Genomic DNA, 16,509 nt, shown 5'->3' on the forward strand with positions numbered 1-16,509 from the left:
ATCGTGTGTGTTAGCGTCAGCGATGGAACAGTAGTGTGGTGCTGTTTCTCAAGCAGCAAGTGTAGTGAAATGAAGTACCTACCAGTTTAGGTGTTGGAAACTAACTTTTAGACTTACTTATTGTTAATAAGTAGGAAATGAAATGCAGTGAGGTGAAATTACTACCAGTTTAGTGGAGTTGAAAACTTATCATAAGACTCTTGGGTGGGTGACCCTTGGTCAAAAGCAGTGAACTCATGCATACTCAGTGTATATGATAAATCATTATGCAATGGATTTTTTCAAATGCATCCTCATCATAAAATGGGGGCGTGCTGAACAAAAATACATAATTGGATTGAGGGGGTTAAGTGAAACGTCTATCCATTTCTGATAGTTTTTAGCTTCATGCCATTACAAAGTATACAGGTACAAATGTTACAGGCTCTGACATTGAATTTGCATCAAGTGCTCATTTCCTCTGTTACATTCAGTAATCTTATAGTTTAACTATCTATGGATGCTGTTATGAATATATAGATAAATATATTGTATAATACTCTGGTCTTGGTATGTACATTGTCCTCAAACCATCCCTCCATATATAAACTACAGTTGAATAATTCTGGGTACAGTAAAACATTTTTTAAAAATTATCATCATTACATAGAGAGTTGGTTGAGGTCCTCCAGTTTATCATAGTCTCCCTCACCATTGCCACTGCTGCTTCCACCATTCCGCTCAAAGAAATCCCGCTCGATAACCTGAAAGAGATTCAGAGTACCTGTAATTAATTTGGAGTAAAGTATCCAACAGTGGACCTCATACAGACTGATGAAGTCACAACTAGTATCTAAAATAAGCACCAGTCAGTCAAGTGCTAGAAGAGTGAGAGAAGAGTTCTGGACAAATGTAGAAGTGTGCATGGAAAAGTTTGGAAGGAATGAGAGAGTGTTTTTGATTGGTGATATGAATGGTAAAGTTGGGAATGTGAAGGTGGATGGAATAGTTGGTGAGTGGGGTGTGCCTGCTGAGATAGATGAGAATGGCAGTGAGTTAGTGGACATTTGTGCTGGGAGGGGGTTGGTGATACCCAATACCCTCTTCAGGCTTAAAATGATCCACAGGTATACATGGCGAGAGATGAGAAGGGTGGGTGGTGAAGTGAATGAAAGGAAGGCAATGATTGATTATGTGTGTGTGGATGAAAGGATGCGAAGATGTGTAATGGATACAAGAGTTTATAGAGGTTGGGGGAGTGGACTTTCTGACCACTACTTGGTGGTGGCCTGAATCAGGTCCAATTAGAATGGAGAAATAGAAGAAGGGAAAGACGAGAGGAAGGAGTAGTTGCAAGGAGAGTGGAAAGGTTACAAGAGGATGAGAAAAAGGCAGAGTATAAGAGAGAAGTGGAGGAACGATTGGGCAAATATGAATTGGAGCAGATGGGAGACGTGGAAGGTGTGTGTAGCATATTTACAGAAGAAATATGTGCAGCATGTGATGTGGTGTGTGGAAGGAAGAGAAGACGGAGGGGGGTGCAGGGAACAGCGTGGTGGACTGAAGAAGTGAAACAGGCTGTGGCACAAAAGAAGAAAGCATACAATGAATGGATGAGAAATAGGGGCGTGGAAGAAGTTGAGAGGCGGAAGAGAGAGTTATATGTAGAAAGAAAGAGAGAGGTGAAAAGATTAGTAAGAGAGAGTAAGAAGAGAGTGGATGAGGAATTTGGAAGGAATTTGAGTGTAAAGTGGAGGGACTGTAAGAAAATGTTCTGGAAAGAGGTGAAAAGAGTAAGACAGGGTGGAAGTGAAGTTAGCAGGGGAGTGAAAGATAAAAATGGTAGATTACTAGTGGAGAAGGGAGAAAAAGTGAGCAGATGGAGAGAACACTTTAAGGAATTGTTGAACGTGGAGGATGGAAGTAATGCGAGTATAAGTGGCTGGGGAATGGTTGGGAGAAGGAGGGAGGTGAGAAGACAGGAAGAAATCAGTAGGATAGAAGTTGTGGAAGCAATGAAGAAAGTTAAATCTGGGAAAGCCCCAGGAATTGATGGAGTGTGTGGTGAAATGCTGAAGCATGGGGGAGAGATAGTAGTAGAATGGATGTCGAAGATGTGCAGATTGGCCTGGGAGGAAGGTAGAGTCCCGGAGGATTGGAAGTCAGGTATAATTATTCCCTTGTACAAAGGAAAAGGGGAAAAAGAAGTGTGTGGTAATCATAGGGGCATTTGTCTTCTTAGTATAATAGGAAAAGTATATGGTAGGATACTTATTGACAGAGTTAGAGAAAGAACAGAGAAATTAGTTGGAGAAGAACAGGGAGGCTTTAGGAAGGGAAGAGGTTGTGTAGATCAGATATTCATTCTTAGATCTTTAGTGGAAAAGTTTCTAGAGAAGGGAAAGAATTTGTATGCGGTTTTCATGGATTTGGAGAAAGCATATGACAGGGTGGATAGACAAGGATTGTGGAAAGTGTTAAGAATATATGGAGTAGATGGGAAGTTGTTGAATGCTGTGAAGAGTATGTACGATGGTGCGAAGGCTGCAGTGCATGTGGATGGTGAACTAAGTGAATTTTTCTCTTTGAAAGTTGGGTTGAAACAGGAATGTGTCATGTCTCCATGGTTGTTCAATCTGTACATGGATGGGGTAATAAAAGAGGTACAAGGTAGGGTAGTGGATGTTGGAGTGGCCCTGGTGAAAGAGGATTGTGTTTGGAAACTCCCTGTACTGTTGTTTGCAGATGATACTGTGTTGTTAAGTGAAGACGAAAGGGAGCTGCAAGGCTTGGTGGATGAGTTTGGGAGAGTAAGAAATGGAATCTGAAGGTGAATGTAGGGAAGAGTAAAGTGATGGTCTTTGAGAGAGGTGAAGTCAGTGAATGTACAGCGAGGTTGGATGGTGAGGAATTGGAAAATGTGAGTACGTTTAAGTACTTGGGTAGTGTGATGAGTACGGATGGAGGTTTGGAGGGTGAAGTGCTTGAAAGGGTACAGCAGGGAAGAAAGGTTGCTGGTTCTTTGAAAGCAGTGATAAGAAACAGGGAAGTGAGCATGGAAGTGAAAAAGTTACTACATGACAGTATTGTGATACCAACTCTAACGTACGGAAGTGAAACTTGGACGTTATTGGAAGGACACAAGTCAAGAGTGAGAGCAGTGGAAATGAGTTATTTAAGAGGAGCCTGTGGAGTCACATGGAGAGATAGGCTGAAGAATGAGGATATAAAGGAACGTTGCGGTGTTGACGTGGATGTGATAGGGAGCGTTATGAGGAACACACTGAGGTGGTTTGGTCATGTGGAGAGGATGGAGGGTGAAAGACTGACGAAGAGAGTGTATGTGAGTGAGGTGGAAGGGGGAAGAGGGAGGGGGAGGCCGAGGATGAGATGGAGGGATGGGGTGGAGAGGTATATGAGAGAGGGGGGTGTGAGTTGGGAGCAGGGAAGTGCAATGGCGGGGGACAGGGCGACTTGGAGGCGATTTGTTTGTGGCCACCCCAAATGGGATTGAGGCGTCTGGCAATAGATAGATAGACAGTCAAGTATTAAAAAAGGACAAGAGCGGCACACATGCCTATTACTATTAGATAACCTTTAATGATCCTAAAACATCAGATACTTATCTAAGACGATATCTTCAAGATTATCTAAACATCTATCTATCCATCTATTGCCAGACGCCTCAATCCCGTTTGGGGTGGCCACAAACAAATCGCCTCCAAGTCGCCCTGTCCCCCGCCATTTCACTCCCCTGCTCCCAACTCACACCCCCCTCTCTCATATACCTCTCCACCCCATCTCTCCATCTCATCCTCGGCCTCCCCCTCCCTCTTTCCCCCTCCACCTCACTCACATACACTCTCTTCGTCAGTCTTTGACCCTCCATCCTCTCCACATGGCCAAACCACCTCAGTGTGTTCCTCATAACGCTTCCTATCACATCCACATCAACACCACAACGCTCCCTTATATCCTCATTCGTCAGCCTATCTCTCCATGTGGCTCCACAGGCTCCTCTTAAATAACTCATTTCCACGGCTCTCACTCTTGACTTGTGTCCTTCCAACAACGTCCAAGCTTCACTTCCATACGTTAGAGTTGGTATCACAATACTGTCATGTAGTAACTTTTTCACTTCCATGCTCACTTCCCTGTTTCTTATCACTGCTTTCAAAGAACCAGCAACCTTTCTTCCCTGCTGTACCCTTTCAAGCACTTCACCCTCCAAACCTCCATCCTTACTCATCACACTACCCAAGTACTTAAACATACTCACATTTTCCAATTCCTCACCATCCAACCTCGCTGTACATTCACTGACTTCACCTCTCTCAAAGACCATCACTTTACTCTTCCATACATTCACCTTCAGATTCCATTTCTTACACACTCTCTCAAACTCATCCACCAAGCCTTGCAGCTCCCCTTCGTCTTCACTCGACAACACGGTATCATCTGCAAACAACAGTACAGGGAGTTTCCAAACACAATCCTCTCTCACCAGGGCCACTCCAACATCCACTACCCTACCTTGTACCTCTTTTATTACCCCATCCATGTACAGATTGAACAACCATGGAGACATGACACATTCCTGTTTCAACCCAACTTTCAAAGAGAAAAATTCACTTAGTTCACCATCCACACGCACTGCAGCCTTCGCACCATCATACATACTCTTCACAGCATTCAACAACTTCCCATCTACTCCATATATTCTTAACACTTTCCACAATCCTTGTCTATCCACCCTGTCATATGCTTTCTCCAAATCCATGAAAGCCGCATACAACTTCTTTCCCTTCTCTAGAAACTTTTCCACTAAAGATCTGAGAATGAATATCTGATCTACACAACCTCTTCCCTTCCTAAAGCCTCCCTGTTCTTCTCCAACTAATTTCTCTGTTCTTTCTCTAACTCTGTCAATAAGTATCTTACCATATACTTTTCCTATTATACTAAAAAGACAAATGCCCCTATGATTACCACACACTTCTTTTTCCCCTTTTCCTTTGTACAAGGGAATAATTATACCTGACTTCCAATCCTCCGGGACTCTACCTTCCTCCCAGGCCAATCTGCACATCTTCCACATCCATTCTACTACTATCTCTCCCCCATGCTTCAGCATTTCACCACACTCCCTCAATTCCTGGGGCTTTCCCTGATTTAACTTTCTTCATTGCTTCCACAACTTCTGTCTTACTGATTTCTTCCTGTCTTCTCACCTCCCTCCTTCTTCCAGCCATTTCCCAGCCACTTATACTCGCATTACTTCCATCCTCCACGTTCAACAATTCCATAAAGTGTTCTCTCCATCTGCTCACTTTTTCTCCCTTCTCCACTAGTAATCTACCATTTTTATCTTTCACTCCCCTGCTAACTTCACTTCCACCCTGTCTTACTCTTTTCACCTCTTTCCAGAACATTTTCTTACAGTCCCTCCACTTTACACTCAAATTCCTTCCAAATTCCTCATCCACTCTCTTCTTACTCTCTCTTACTAATCTTTTCACCTCTCTCTTTCTTTCTACATATAACTCTCTCTTCCGCCTCTCAACTTCTTCCACGCCCCTATTTCTCATCCATTCATTGTATGCTTTCTTCTTTTGTGCCACAGCCTGTTTCACCTCTTCAGTCCACCACGCTGTTCCTTGCACCCCCCTCTGTCTTCTCTTCCTTCCACACACCACATCACATGCTGCACATATTTCTTCTGTAAATATTCTACACACACCTTCCACGTCCCCCATCTGCTCCAACTCATATTTGCCCAATCGTTCCTCCACTTCTCTCTTATACTCTGCCTTTTTCTCATCCTCTTGTAACCTTTCCACTCTCCTTGCAACTACTCCTTCCTCTTGTCTTTCCCTTCTTCTATTCCTCCATCTTACTCGAACTTTAACTCTGGCCACCACCAAGTAGTGGTCAGAAAGTCCACTCCCCCAACCTCTATAAACTCTTGCATCCAATATACATCTTCGCATCCTTTCATCCACACACACATAATCAATCATTGCCTTCCTTTCACTCAATTCACCACCCACCCTTCTCATCACTCGCCATGTATACCTGTGGATCATTTTATGCCTGAAGAGGGTATTGGGTATCACCAACCCCCTCCCAGCACAAATGTCCACTAACGCACTCCCATTCTCATCTATCTCAGCAGGCACACCCCACTCACCAACTATTCCATCCACCTTCACATTCCCAACTTTACCATTCATATCACCAATCAAAAACACTCTATCATTCCTTCCAAACTTTTCCATGCACACTTCTACATTTGTCCAGAACTCTTCTCTCACTCTTCTAACACGATCTTGCGTTGGCGCATACACACACACAATGGCCCACATTTGTATTCCAACTTTCAACTTTACCCACACAATCCTTGATCCAACTGATCCATACTGTCTTATGCTCCTCTTCCGTCTTTTACTCACAACTATACATACTCCTTCCTTTGCCCTCTCATTCTCACCTACTCCTGCACATATACCCCATCCATACTCCCATTCTCTCACACTTTCTCCTCTCCATTTTGTTTCAGTTATTCCACATACATCCACTTTCACATACTCAAGCACCTGGACAATCTCTCTCTCTTTCACCTCATCATTTGCTCCCCTTTCATTCCACGTTCCAATTGCAATGTCCTTTGTCCGGTCCTTGGTCGTCAACGTTTGGTCAGTCCTTGTCCGAGGCTTATTGTTTGTTATTAAAATTAAATCCTAAGTACAGCAATATCATACATTACTTGTTAACTTGTATAAAACTACTATAGTTAATTATAATTGATGTTTTGCAATATTGTTATAGCTGCTGCACCATCACTGAAACACTGCTAATATTTATTTTGAATACTTAGAGTGGGTGTCTCTAAATATTATGAGTACTGTATACAGTACCTCAATGACTGTACATATACTGTAACTGTACTGGTGATAATAAGGCTGAAGGAGCAACCAGGTTAGGTAAAAGAACAAAAAGGTACTTTACTATACATTCCTCCACTCACTTGACATTGCACTGCCTAATTCTTCCTTCATGTCTATCATTATTTCTCTGAGTCTGTCCCTCTCTCTTCTCCTTTCTCACATCCTTCCTGTCACTATTTATTACTCTTTTTTTTTTCCACTTCAGGTTGCTCCACACTCGGTGACAAGCCAAATGGTTTCCTGTAACTCATGAATCCATTTACAATGCTGTGTGGTAAGTATATGGCCAAGTAATGGGGTGATGTGGAGCCTACTATGGTGCCCCTTTTAAATGGGTGGAGAGATGCAAATGCAGCATCCACCCAGGAACCAAACCTCCACATTAAGCACTGCACCCTGTTGTGGTGAGCCAGTCAGCCACATGGGAACAATGGTTCACAGCATGGGACAGTTGCTTGTCTGCAGTTGATGGGTCTGATTGATCAGACTAGGGTAGCATGGCAACAACAACAACAACTCATCATTACTATCAACAAAATAACATTCAATGAACAATTACATCATTTCTCTCACCATGAATGACAAGGGAAACTCACTTGGCATAGCTTAACCAGATTGGAAAATGAGCGTACGATGGTGGCAAGGCGGTTATCCGGCAAGGGAGTCGTCAGCAGGGTGAAGAGATGACCAAAGACCAGAGCATCAAGTTCTGTCGGCCTTATGAGACGGGGAAGAGAGCACATAAGAGATGATAAGTGGGAGTGAAAAATTATTGGCACTGCAATACAATTCTTATACAGTAATACCTCGTTATACAATACCCCTGGATGCGATACCCCGGCTTAATGATGGGGGTAGAAATACCACCATACCTTGCCTAACAAAGGCCAAACCCTGGTTTAACAATAGGTTTTGATTTTTTATTTTTCGCTGATTTTGATGATTTTTTTTTACTTAAATTGAGTGCTTAGATTGATTAATAAACTGTTTTTAAACTAAGATTAATGTGTTTTAGACATAGGTGGGGTGAACATTGTCATTTTGGGGTACAGTTTACTAAACTTGATTTTTTCCAGACTATATTTGATGATTTTCAGATTTTATTTGTTGGTTTCAGTGAGTTATTTACTGGTATTGGGCTTAGGTTAGCTTCTTTTACAGCTATTAGGCCATTTAGATTGGCTTTAAACTTTTTTTTGGGCTCATTTGGGTGGGTTTTGGACTTGGTTGGGGGGGAAACCCGAGGCTGGTAAATGCTCCCCATTACTTTACATAGTAAAAGTACCCCAATATACGATATCCCACCAAACAATAGGGTTTTACCTAACCAATTACATCGTTAAACTGGGGTATGCCTATATTACAGTTATGGTTATGTAATGATATTTTTGCATTCTTCATATTATGTAGGTGGTAAGCAGGAGTACCCACCACCCACTCACTCAATATGATGCAACTTTTAAGTGACTTGACACTGAATAGCAAGCACAATGGTTCTGTAATTAGGAAACCATTTACTAAAAAAAAGTGGTCTGGTGACCTAGTGGATTAAGGTGCTCTAATCAGATGGGGCCCATACAGGTTTCCAACAGAGGAGAGTATTTGAGGTTTGCTGCTCATACAACGCCACTCAGGGATAAGCAGGGCTGGTTACCCTTGCCTTAAATGTCAGAATCATGTAGTCTAGCCCTGAGCTCCTAAACTCTTGATGGAACAAAAAATGATTGGATGACAGAAGTGAAAGTGACTGAAGTTTATTGCATCTACAGTCCTATAACATTCCATGTAAGTTAATGTGTTACTGTAACAAACGTGGAAGTGGGTTTTGATTACATGCCAGTAAGGTTACATGCCAGGAGGTTACTAACAAACTCCATTACCATCTTCACTATGAGAAGTCTATATTTAGCTGAATAAAATCATCTGGCAGCATCTACAATTAAACAGAGTAGATCTTTGCTATAATGAACCTCGGTATGGCAGAAATCAGATGTAACAGATGCCACAAAGCCCACTGAACTTTAATCGACTGTAAGAACAATGTCCATTCAATTGAGGGCAATACAATACATGTGGTTCCTAACCTTTTTTTTTATTCAACCTGGCCTGAAATTGCCCTATCCCTATCATGACTGCAGTTGTAATAACAGACAATAGTAATGGTGTACAATGATCCCTTGGTTAATGTGCATAACTGGTACTGCGCTTGGTGCATGGTAATGAAACTGTGCAATTACAAAAGTACAGAACCCATGGGATTTACCCTAAATGGTATTGGACATCCAACCTGTAAACCCAAAGTTTCCCTTTTATAACAACAGACCCACTAAATACAGTACATATGTACTGTTAAGATAAGTACCAGAAACACATAAAGGCATGGTTAGGTTAGTAGCAACTGACAAAATGGGCACAGTAAGGAAAAACATGCACCATATAGAGACGTGAGATAGGCTGCAAGTAAGTACTGAGGCTGGGAGGTGGAAAGTTAGTGGTCTTCACCACCTGAGATTAACTCCTTGAGTAGGGGCTTGCCTTTGAAATCCTCCAAGCCATCAGAAACCACAGATTTTGCTCTATCAATGTCGACAGTAACCAGACCACAAGGTTTATGTAAAAAAATATGTGATAATGGCAGGAGGGCAGATTTTCATCTAGCAGCGATAACAAAAACCACTATAACCAAGGGATCACCATACTGTACTTGTCATGAAAAAGTGCTGTGACATGGATGTGAAATAAGCTGCAAAATGGCAAAATTATGGGTCAAGTTAGTGTCAAATGGGTATAGTTTACATTTTCTGCACAAGAATATGCTCTAGTACTAATTTACTTTCAAACATGTGTTTGAAATCTCACCTCAGAGGGGAACTCTCAGATATAACAGACTATCTGTTACAGTAAGGGCCTACTGTATACTTTTATTGCAAGTTAACAAAAAACACTAAATGGAAGAACAAGGAAACTGAATCAGTACAGTACTTTTCTACCTTACCTGCTGCCGAAGAAAAAGTCCTGCTTGTCGAGGCGTTCAGATAAGGCACTACAGCAATGCTCCACCTCACCATACACCTGGGAAGTAGACAGTATTTTCTCACTACCAAGGCCACAAGCACTCTATCTGGCATATAGAGGTACTGCAAACTGACTTAGGACCTCCCCCCAAAAGGTATTAAAAAACACAGAAATCACAGTATATCAAAATGTTTGTTCATGAAATGCCATTCATTAATATTAAATCATGTTTCACTTGTTTTTCAGGACTAGTTGGATGTATTTTGGCATGGAATCACTTAGATCTCTAAAGTAATCTAAGGACATTTCTTTGCACCAAACATTTGTCAGTTCAGTCTTGAGGTTGTCCTGATTGGGTGTCTTCTTCTCTGCCATGATTTTCTTCATCTTTGCCCAGCAGTTTTCTATCAGATTTAGATCCGGACTGTTGCCAGGCCAGTCGTGGACCTCAATCCAATTATCCTGAAGCCATTTTGTCACCTTTCTTGACCTGTGACATGGAGCTGAATTGTGCATGAAAAAGTCGCACCCATGAATAGCAAAAGAGTTCAACAAATCATCTTTCAGAAACTGAAAGTACCGGCCACCATTCATCATCAAGTTCTTACGAAGAAAGTAGAGGCCTCCCCTTCCCATTTCACCTGAGAAACACCCTCATACCATTACTGATTGTGGGTGCTTAACAGTCGGCATCGTGTAAGCAGGGTCGTCTCGACCACAGGAGGCAGGGCGACAAACTTTGGCAGAACACACCTTGAACACTTGAAATGTGCTTTCATCGGAAAACATATATAACTTTTCTCCACTCATCCGATGTCCAGTGTGCATACTTCTTGGCAAACTGAATGCACTGCTTCTTCATGCGGTCAGTGAGAAGCAGTTTCTTGGCTGCGGTGCGGCTTGCCAAACCCAGTTCCTGCAAGCGGTGTTGGATAGTTCAAATTGAGACGTCTTGTAACAGCTGGGGATGCATTCTCTTCAATTCTGCTGCTGTCAGTCAAGGATTCTTGATTACTTCCCTCTTTAGAAATGTATCTGTACCTCTGGATGTCGTCCTCTTCTTTCCACCGCCATGCTTGTGCTCTGGTACAACATCAGGTGGAGGGCAGCAAGAATCTTCATGACGGTCGACTTTGTTCGTCCAGTACGTTCACAAATCGTGTTGATAGGGACATTATCCTAACTCCATGCAATGATACGGACCCTCTCATCCCTTGAGCAGTACAGTAATCCCTGTAATATCCGGACACCCAATTAACATCCCCAGTAACCGGATATTTTCGTCCCGGGATCCAATATTCCCAAAATGGACCAAAAAACATGTTAAAATCTGACTTTTTTTTCCCACCCGTAATTTGAAATTGCCACGTGGTGCCGAACAGCTGTTACACCATGGTCCCTTCACCCCTTCCTTCCTCCTCCCTCCCCTGTCAGGATTGCCATTTGGTATTTTTCATTACCAAATGTGGGCCAATTTGGTCATGAAAAATTCGTCTGGTAATGAATCGGAATAATACAATACCAAACGGATTTTTTACATGTATGAGGATACACAGGATGGAGATGGTGGATTGTTTGCTCTCTCTGATTAATCTGCTAGCCAACATAGCATGAAAATAATCAACATGCTGTTAATTATAAGAAGAGTGATTACATGTATTTCCACTTGTGTATATAATTAGTGAAGAATAGATGCTAGCTTCACGAATTTGGTAATGAAAGATAAAAATGGTAATAAAAATTGAGGAGTTTGGTAATGTGGCCGTTGCGATCTGGCAACTCTGTTACCCCGCCATCATCAACAGTCACAGCCTAACTCCAATCGAGAGCAGATGCTTATAGCAATGTAAGCCACAGGTGCTCGTTTTTTGTGAATAAACAGTGAAAAAACTGCAATACCTCGCCACTAGAACACACGGAAATTTACAGTGTTGTGCAGTTAAGAAATTAGAATTTAGAGTACAAAGGATTAACTGTGGACTGCAAATTGGCAGTTCACACCAGTCCAGGAGCCAGGGACTTGTTGTAAGTACCCAGAATGATTAATATTGTATAAACTCACCTCTAAAACCTCATTTTATGGTTCTTTTGCATTTATTTCAGTCTTTTATGTCCCTTATTGGTGTGATTTGGGTCTTAAATAGGTGCAATGCATGTCCAGAAGGAGTTGTATAGGTGTTTTTCTGAGTTAGGGTCCATAAGTACAAGTCCAGGAGGCTGGGGCCCAATATCTGGACAGGACCACTATCCGGACATACCTTTGGCTCTATTAATTACTGTACTTTCCAGGCATGACAACTCAACTCTAGGAAAATAACAGGGCAAACAATAATGCATACGAAAAAAGAGGGAGGTGCAAGCTTGAAGCGACGGGAACATATACTCCCACTCTTGCTTCTGGGCAAGCACTGACGTGCTGAGTGTTTCACCACCTCCCGCCAACACCAGAGGAGTTGCCAGTTACTTCTTGCCCAAAAAATTCACTTGGTAGAGGTGGAAACACAAAGCAAAAACAGACAACTCTCCCATAGCAATTCTGTGTGTAGGTCCTAAGTCAATTTGCAGTGGGTGTATTTATCACTGCTCCCCTCCACATCATACTCTACATTTAGCTTAGTACATGCATACACCCTATAGAGCTGATTACTGAAAGTTAAAGTATTTCATAAGGTTACTATAGAATTAACTCCTACTTCATTTAAGGCTGACCATGATTTACTATTTCTAAGCTGCTGTGAAGTCAGAAATGAGTGCTTTTTGAGTTTATAACCCCTCAGCCATGAATAAGAATTATGTACATCACTTAAACTTTCAATAAGATTTTTATTTTCTTTTTATATCAGGCCACCACCAGATATTTATATTCAGCTTTAGGGAGATATCTTAGGGTGAAGCTGCTAATGAAAGCTGTATTTAAACTCTCCGATTAAAACGGACTCCCATGCTCAATAAAATTTACTGGTGGTACTATAAAACAAAAAATACTAGTACTGTCCATCATCATATTTAAGGAATTTAAATTATTTTACATAAAGCAGCAATCTGCCTGCACATTCCTATGACATTAGTGAGGAGTGTTTGTACTGGTTTGCCTATACATCTAGTACATGATAAGTTACAACTGTTTGTATATACCTCCTCCAGCGTTTTCTGCTGCCATCCAAGAACCTTGAGGCGCCGCAGGACCTGCTGTCGTTTTTGCCGGGTGAGTATGTAGTTAAGGGGCCATGGGTGCACTGAGCCGTAGCGGGCCAATGTCACCTCCTCATATGTGCTGCGGTCCACCCATGATACATACAGCTAAGAATGCAGAGAAACCACCATCATCATCATCCTTTTCACTGCCTTCATCACTGTTCCAACCAAGACATCACAATGGATACAAGAAAACAACTAGTATCTAGATTTCTGTCTTATTAGACATGGATCATAGGGGAAAAAAAAAAAAAATCACATTACGCAATATAAATAGGAAATTACACCTAAGCATTTGTGCTATGTTTATTCACTTCACATAAAACAATCACCACACAAATATTATCAAACCCTCTAACAATATACCAACTCCAGACATTCCAACACTAGAAATGAAGAAGCAACTATATACTGTACTCACTTCACCCATAGCGCAATACATCATGACCATAACTCAATACTACAAGCCCCCCTTCCTGATATCCACCCATCAGAGGTGTCCCTATATAGAGATAATCAAGTTCACTTCACTAGATTTAGAGCAAGACAACACCCAGCCCTCCTCAGCTACCAGCTTAAATCCAGGTTGGGTGGAATTACAACACATGCCCATCTTGTAGAATGGGCCTGCACAACATACCATACATAATGGAACACTGCACAGCATATGCCACACTAAGACAGACACATCGATGGCATGGGAAACCTGTGGGACAACCTAACAAGGGCGGCTGCTTATCTGCAGTTGATGGGTCTGCTCGATCAGAGTAGGGCTGACCAACAACAACAACAACCCACTTCATAAAAAAGTTTAAAAGTTCTCCATTAAATTTCAACCAATAAAATACATTTCAAAGGTCACGAGACACAGTAAAAAGTGCTGTGCCTCCTTAACACCTACAGTCACATACATTTTCTGGTACTGATTAACATGGGCACTGCACTTTAAACAACACACTTATTCACTGTGAAGGTTCTAGTGGGGAGCACCCTGGCCATCACTGCATCACTTCCCCAAGGCATGGCTGCTCTCCCCAGAGTCATACAACCCTCACTATTTATATACCCTTATTTTGTTCTCAACAGACAGCTAAATTACTTCAAGGCTGCAGATACGCCTCAAGCACAGATTGCTAGTGGTGTTCTCGTGTAACAATCTTCATTATCATCAGCAGCAGCATCCTTGTTATCATCAACACTCTTTTCCTTCTCACCACCACCACCTTCATCTCAACCCAATTACCCATGGTTTTCATGGGTCGGGAGGGATCAAGAAATAGGAAAGTGTAACATTCAATCTATTCTCATATTACTGCCTTATGGAATTAGGGCCCAAGATTAGGCTACTGAGGTTTCAAATATTTAAGTGAACAGAGATTTACACATCTGGCAGCATTTACATGACAGAAAAATGTCCACTCATCTCCACAGAACTTTAAAATTCAAATTTCTGTAAAACTTTGATAAGTTGACCCTGCAGAAGGCGGAATTTCCGGTAAGTCGAACTCTGACTGAGGTGTGACCTAGTGTTTATTCAAAAGGTTACATTTTAGTTTCTTCCATTCCAAGTGCTACATTTTAGTTTATTATATTCCATCTGTTACATTTTAACTGATTGTAATGTGAGGTAAATAAGTGCAGAACTTTACGTAATAAGTGACTGTTGCACCCTTCCATATACCCCTCCACCTATGCTCCTATCCTAGCCTAGCCTACAACATGCACTGAATTGTTTTTATTGTTTATTTTTATTCCTTTAATAATGCTTCTTTAGTTTAGTGTTCTAATAACTGAAATGAAACTCCTCTCCTTTCACGGATCCACCTGGTGAACAAGCCTACACCTTTTCTATCCTTAATGACCTAGAGCAGCTTGTACAGCACCCTACCTGTATCCCTGACCACCTTGGAGAGAGTTCCAACATACCTGACCTCTTCCTTACAACTAATCCTTCTGCTTACACTGTTAATCTTTTCTCTCCGCTGGGCTCCTTCGATCACAACCTTATCACCTTAACCTGTCCTATCGCTCCGGTATGGCCTGTGGACCTTCCCAAGAAAAAGTCGTCTGTGGCACTTTGGAGCTGCGGATTGGGAGGCCTTCAGGCAGTACTTCTTTGATTTTCCCTGGAATGATTATTGCTTCCATGGCCAGGAGCCATCTGGGTGTGCCTTGTGCATTACGGAGGTTATTCTCTCGGGCATGGAAGCATACATTCTTTTCTCATATCCTTTGACTAATGCACGAAAGCCTTGGTTTAATCACGCTTGTTCTAATGCTGTCCACAACAAGGAGTGGGCCTATAAAAGGTACCGGAGCCAACCCACCCCTGAATCACATCGTTTATGCGTTTATGCCCGGAATCGTGCTAAGTCTGTTCTTCGCTTTGCTAAAAATAATTTCATCCCTACTAAATGCTCTCAACTCTTTAACTCGAATTCTTCCCGCTCTTTCTGGCACCTTGCCAAAAACCTTTCCAACAACTTTAACTCATCATCCTTCCCTCCTCTTTTCTACTCTGATGGCTCTGTAGCTATTTCTTCTACTGATAAAGCAGATCTCTTCGCTCAGACTTTCTCCTCCAATTCCACCTTAGACGATTCCAGTGCTGTTCCTCCATCACTTCCCGCCTCTGACTTCCTCATGGCTGACATTAAAATTTCTTCAGTTGATGTATTTTCTCCCATCACTGGCCTCAATGCTAATAAGGCATATGGGCCTGATGGAGTCCCTCCTGTTGTTCTCAAGAACTGTGCTTCTGTGCTTAAACCCTGCCTAGGTAAACTCTTTCGCCTTTGTCTTTCAACTTGTACCTTTCCTTCTTTCTGGAAGTTCGCTCTCATTCAGCCAGTCCCAAAGAAGGGTGACCATTCCCAACCCTGTAACTATCATCCAATCGCTTTACCATCCTGTAACTCAAAAGTTCTAAAGTCTATTCTTAATAGAAAAATTTTAAAGCATCTTTCCTATCACAACCTTCTTTCTGATCGTCAGTATTGGTTCCGTCAGGGACGCTCCACTGGCGATCTTTTCACCTACCTTTCAGACTCCTGGTCATCCTCCTTTCGGGACTTTGGCGAAAGCTTTGCCATTGTACTTGACATCTCAAAGGCTTTCGATCAAGTCTGGCATAAATCTTTAATTTCCAAACTGCCCTCTTACGGTTTCTATCCTTCTATCTGTGCCTTCATCTCTAGCTTCCTTTCTAGTCGTTCTATAGCCGCTGTTGTAGACGGCCATCGTTCTTCTCCTAGATCTATTAACAGTGGTGTTCCTCAGGGCTCTGTCCTATCACCAACTCTCTTCCTTTTATTCATCAATAACCTTCTAAGCTGTACATCTAACCGTATCCACTCATACGCTGATGACTCCA

The 16,509-nt window shown here is 42.0% G+C and overlaps 1 protein-coding gene across 1 annotated transcript in view; it reads right to left on the reverse strand.

The window, feature by feature from the left end:
- Nucleotides 1–346: 346 nt before the first annotated feature.
- Nucleotides 347–16,509, reverse strand: part of LOC145417474 (metaxin-2) — a 72,969-nt gene continuing 56,806 nt past the window's right edge. Inside the window, exons 5-8 of the mRNA XM_080286181.1 lie at nt 13,077–13,241; nt 9,922–9,998; nt 7,523–7,643; nt 347–743 (exon numbers count right to left, since the gene is read on the reverse strand). Coding sequence (XP_080142307.1) covers nt 642–743; nt 7,523–7,643; nt 9,922–9,998; nt 13,077–13,241 — 465 coding nt within the window. The 3' untranslated portion in view covers nt 347–641. The remainder of the gene's footprint in view (nt 744–7,522; nt 7,644–9,921; nt 9,999–13,076; nt 13,242–16,509) is intronic.

The sequence above is a fragment of the Coenobita brevimanus genome, chromosome 110 (genome assembly GCF_032717465.1).
Source record: "Coenobita brevimanus isolate Jiangsu-jjx chromosome 110, ASM3271746v2, whole genome shotgun sequence".
In the NCBI taxonomy this organism is placed as follows: domain Eukaryota; kingdom Metazoa; phylum Arthropoda; class Malacostraca; order Decapoda; family Coenobitidae; genus Coenobita; species Coenobita brevimanus.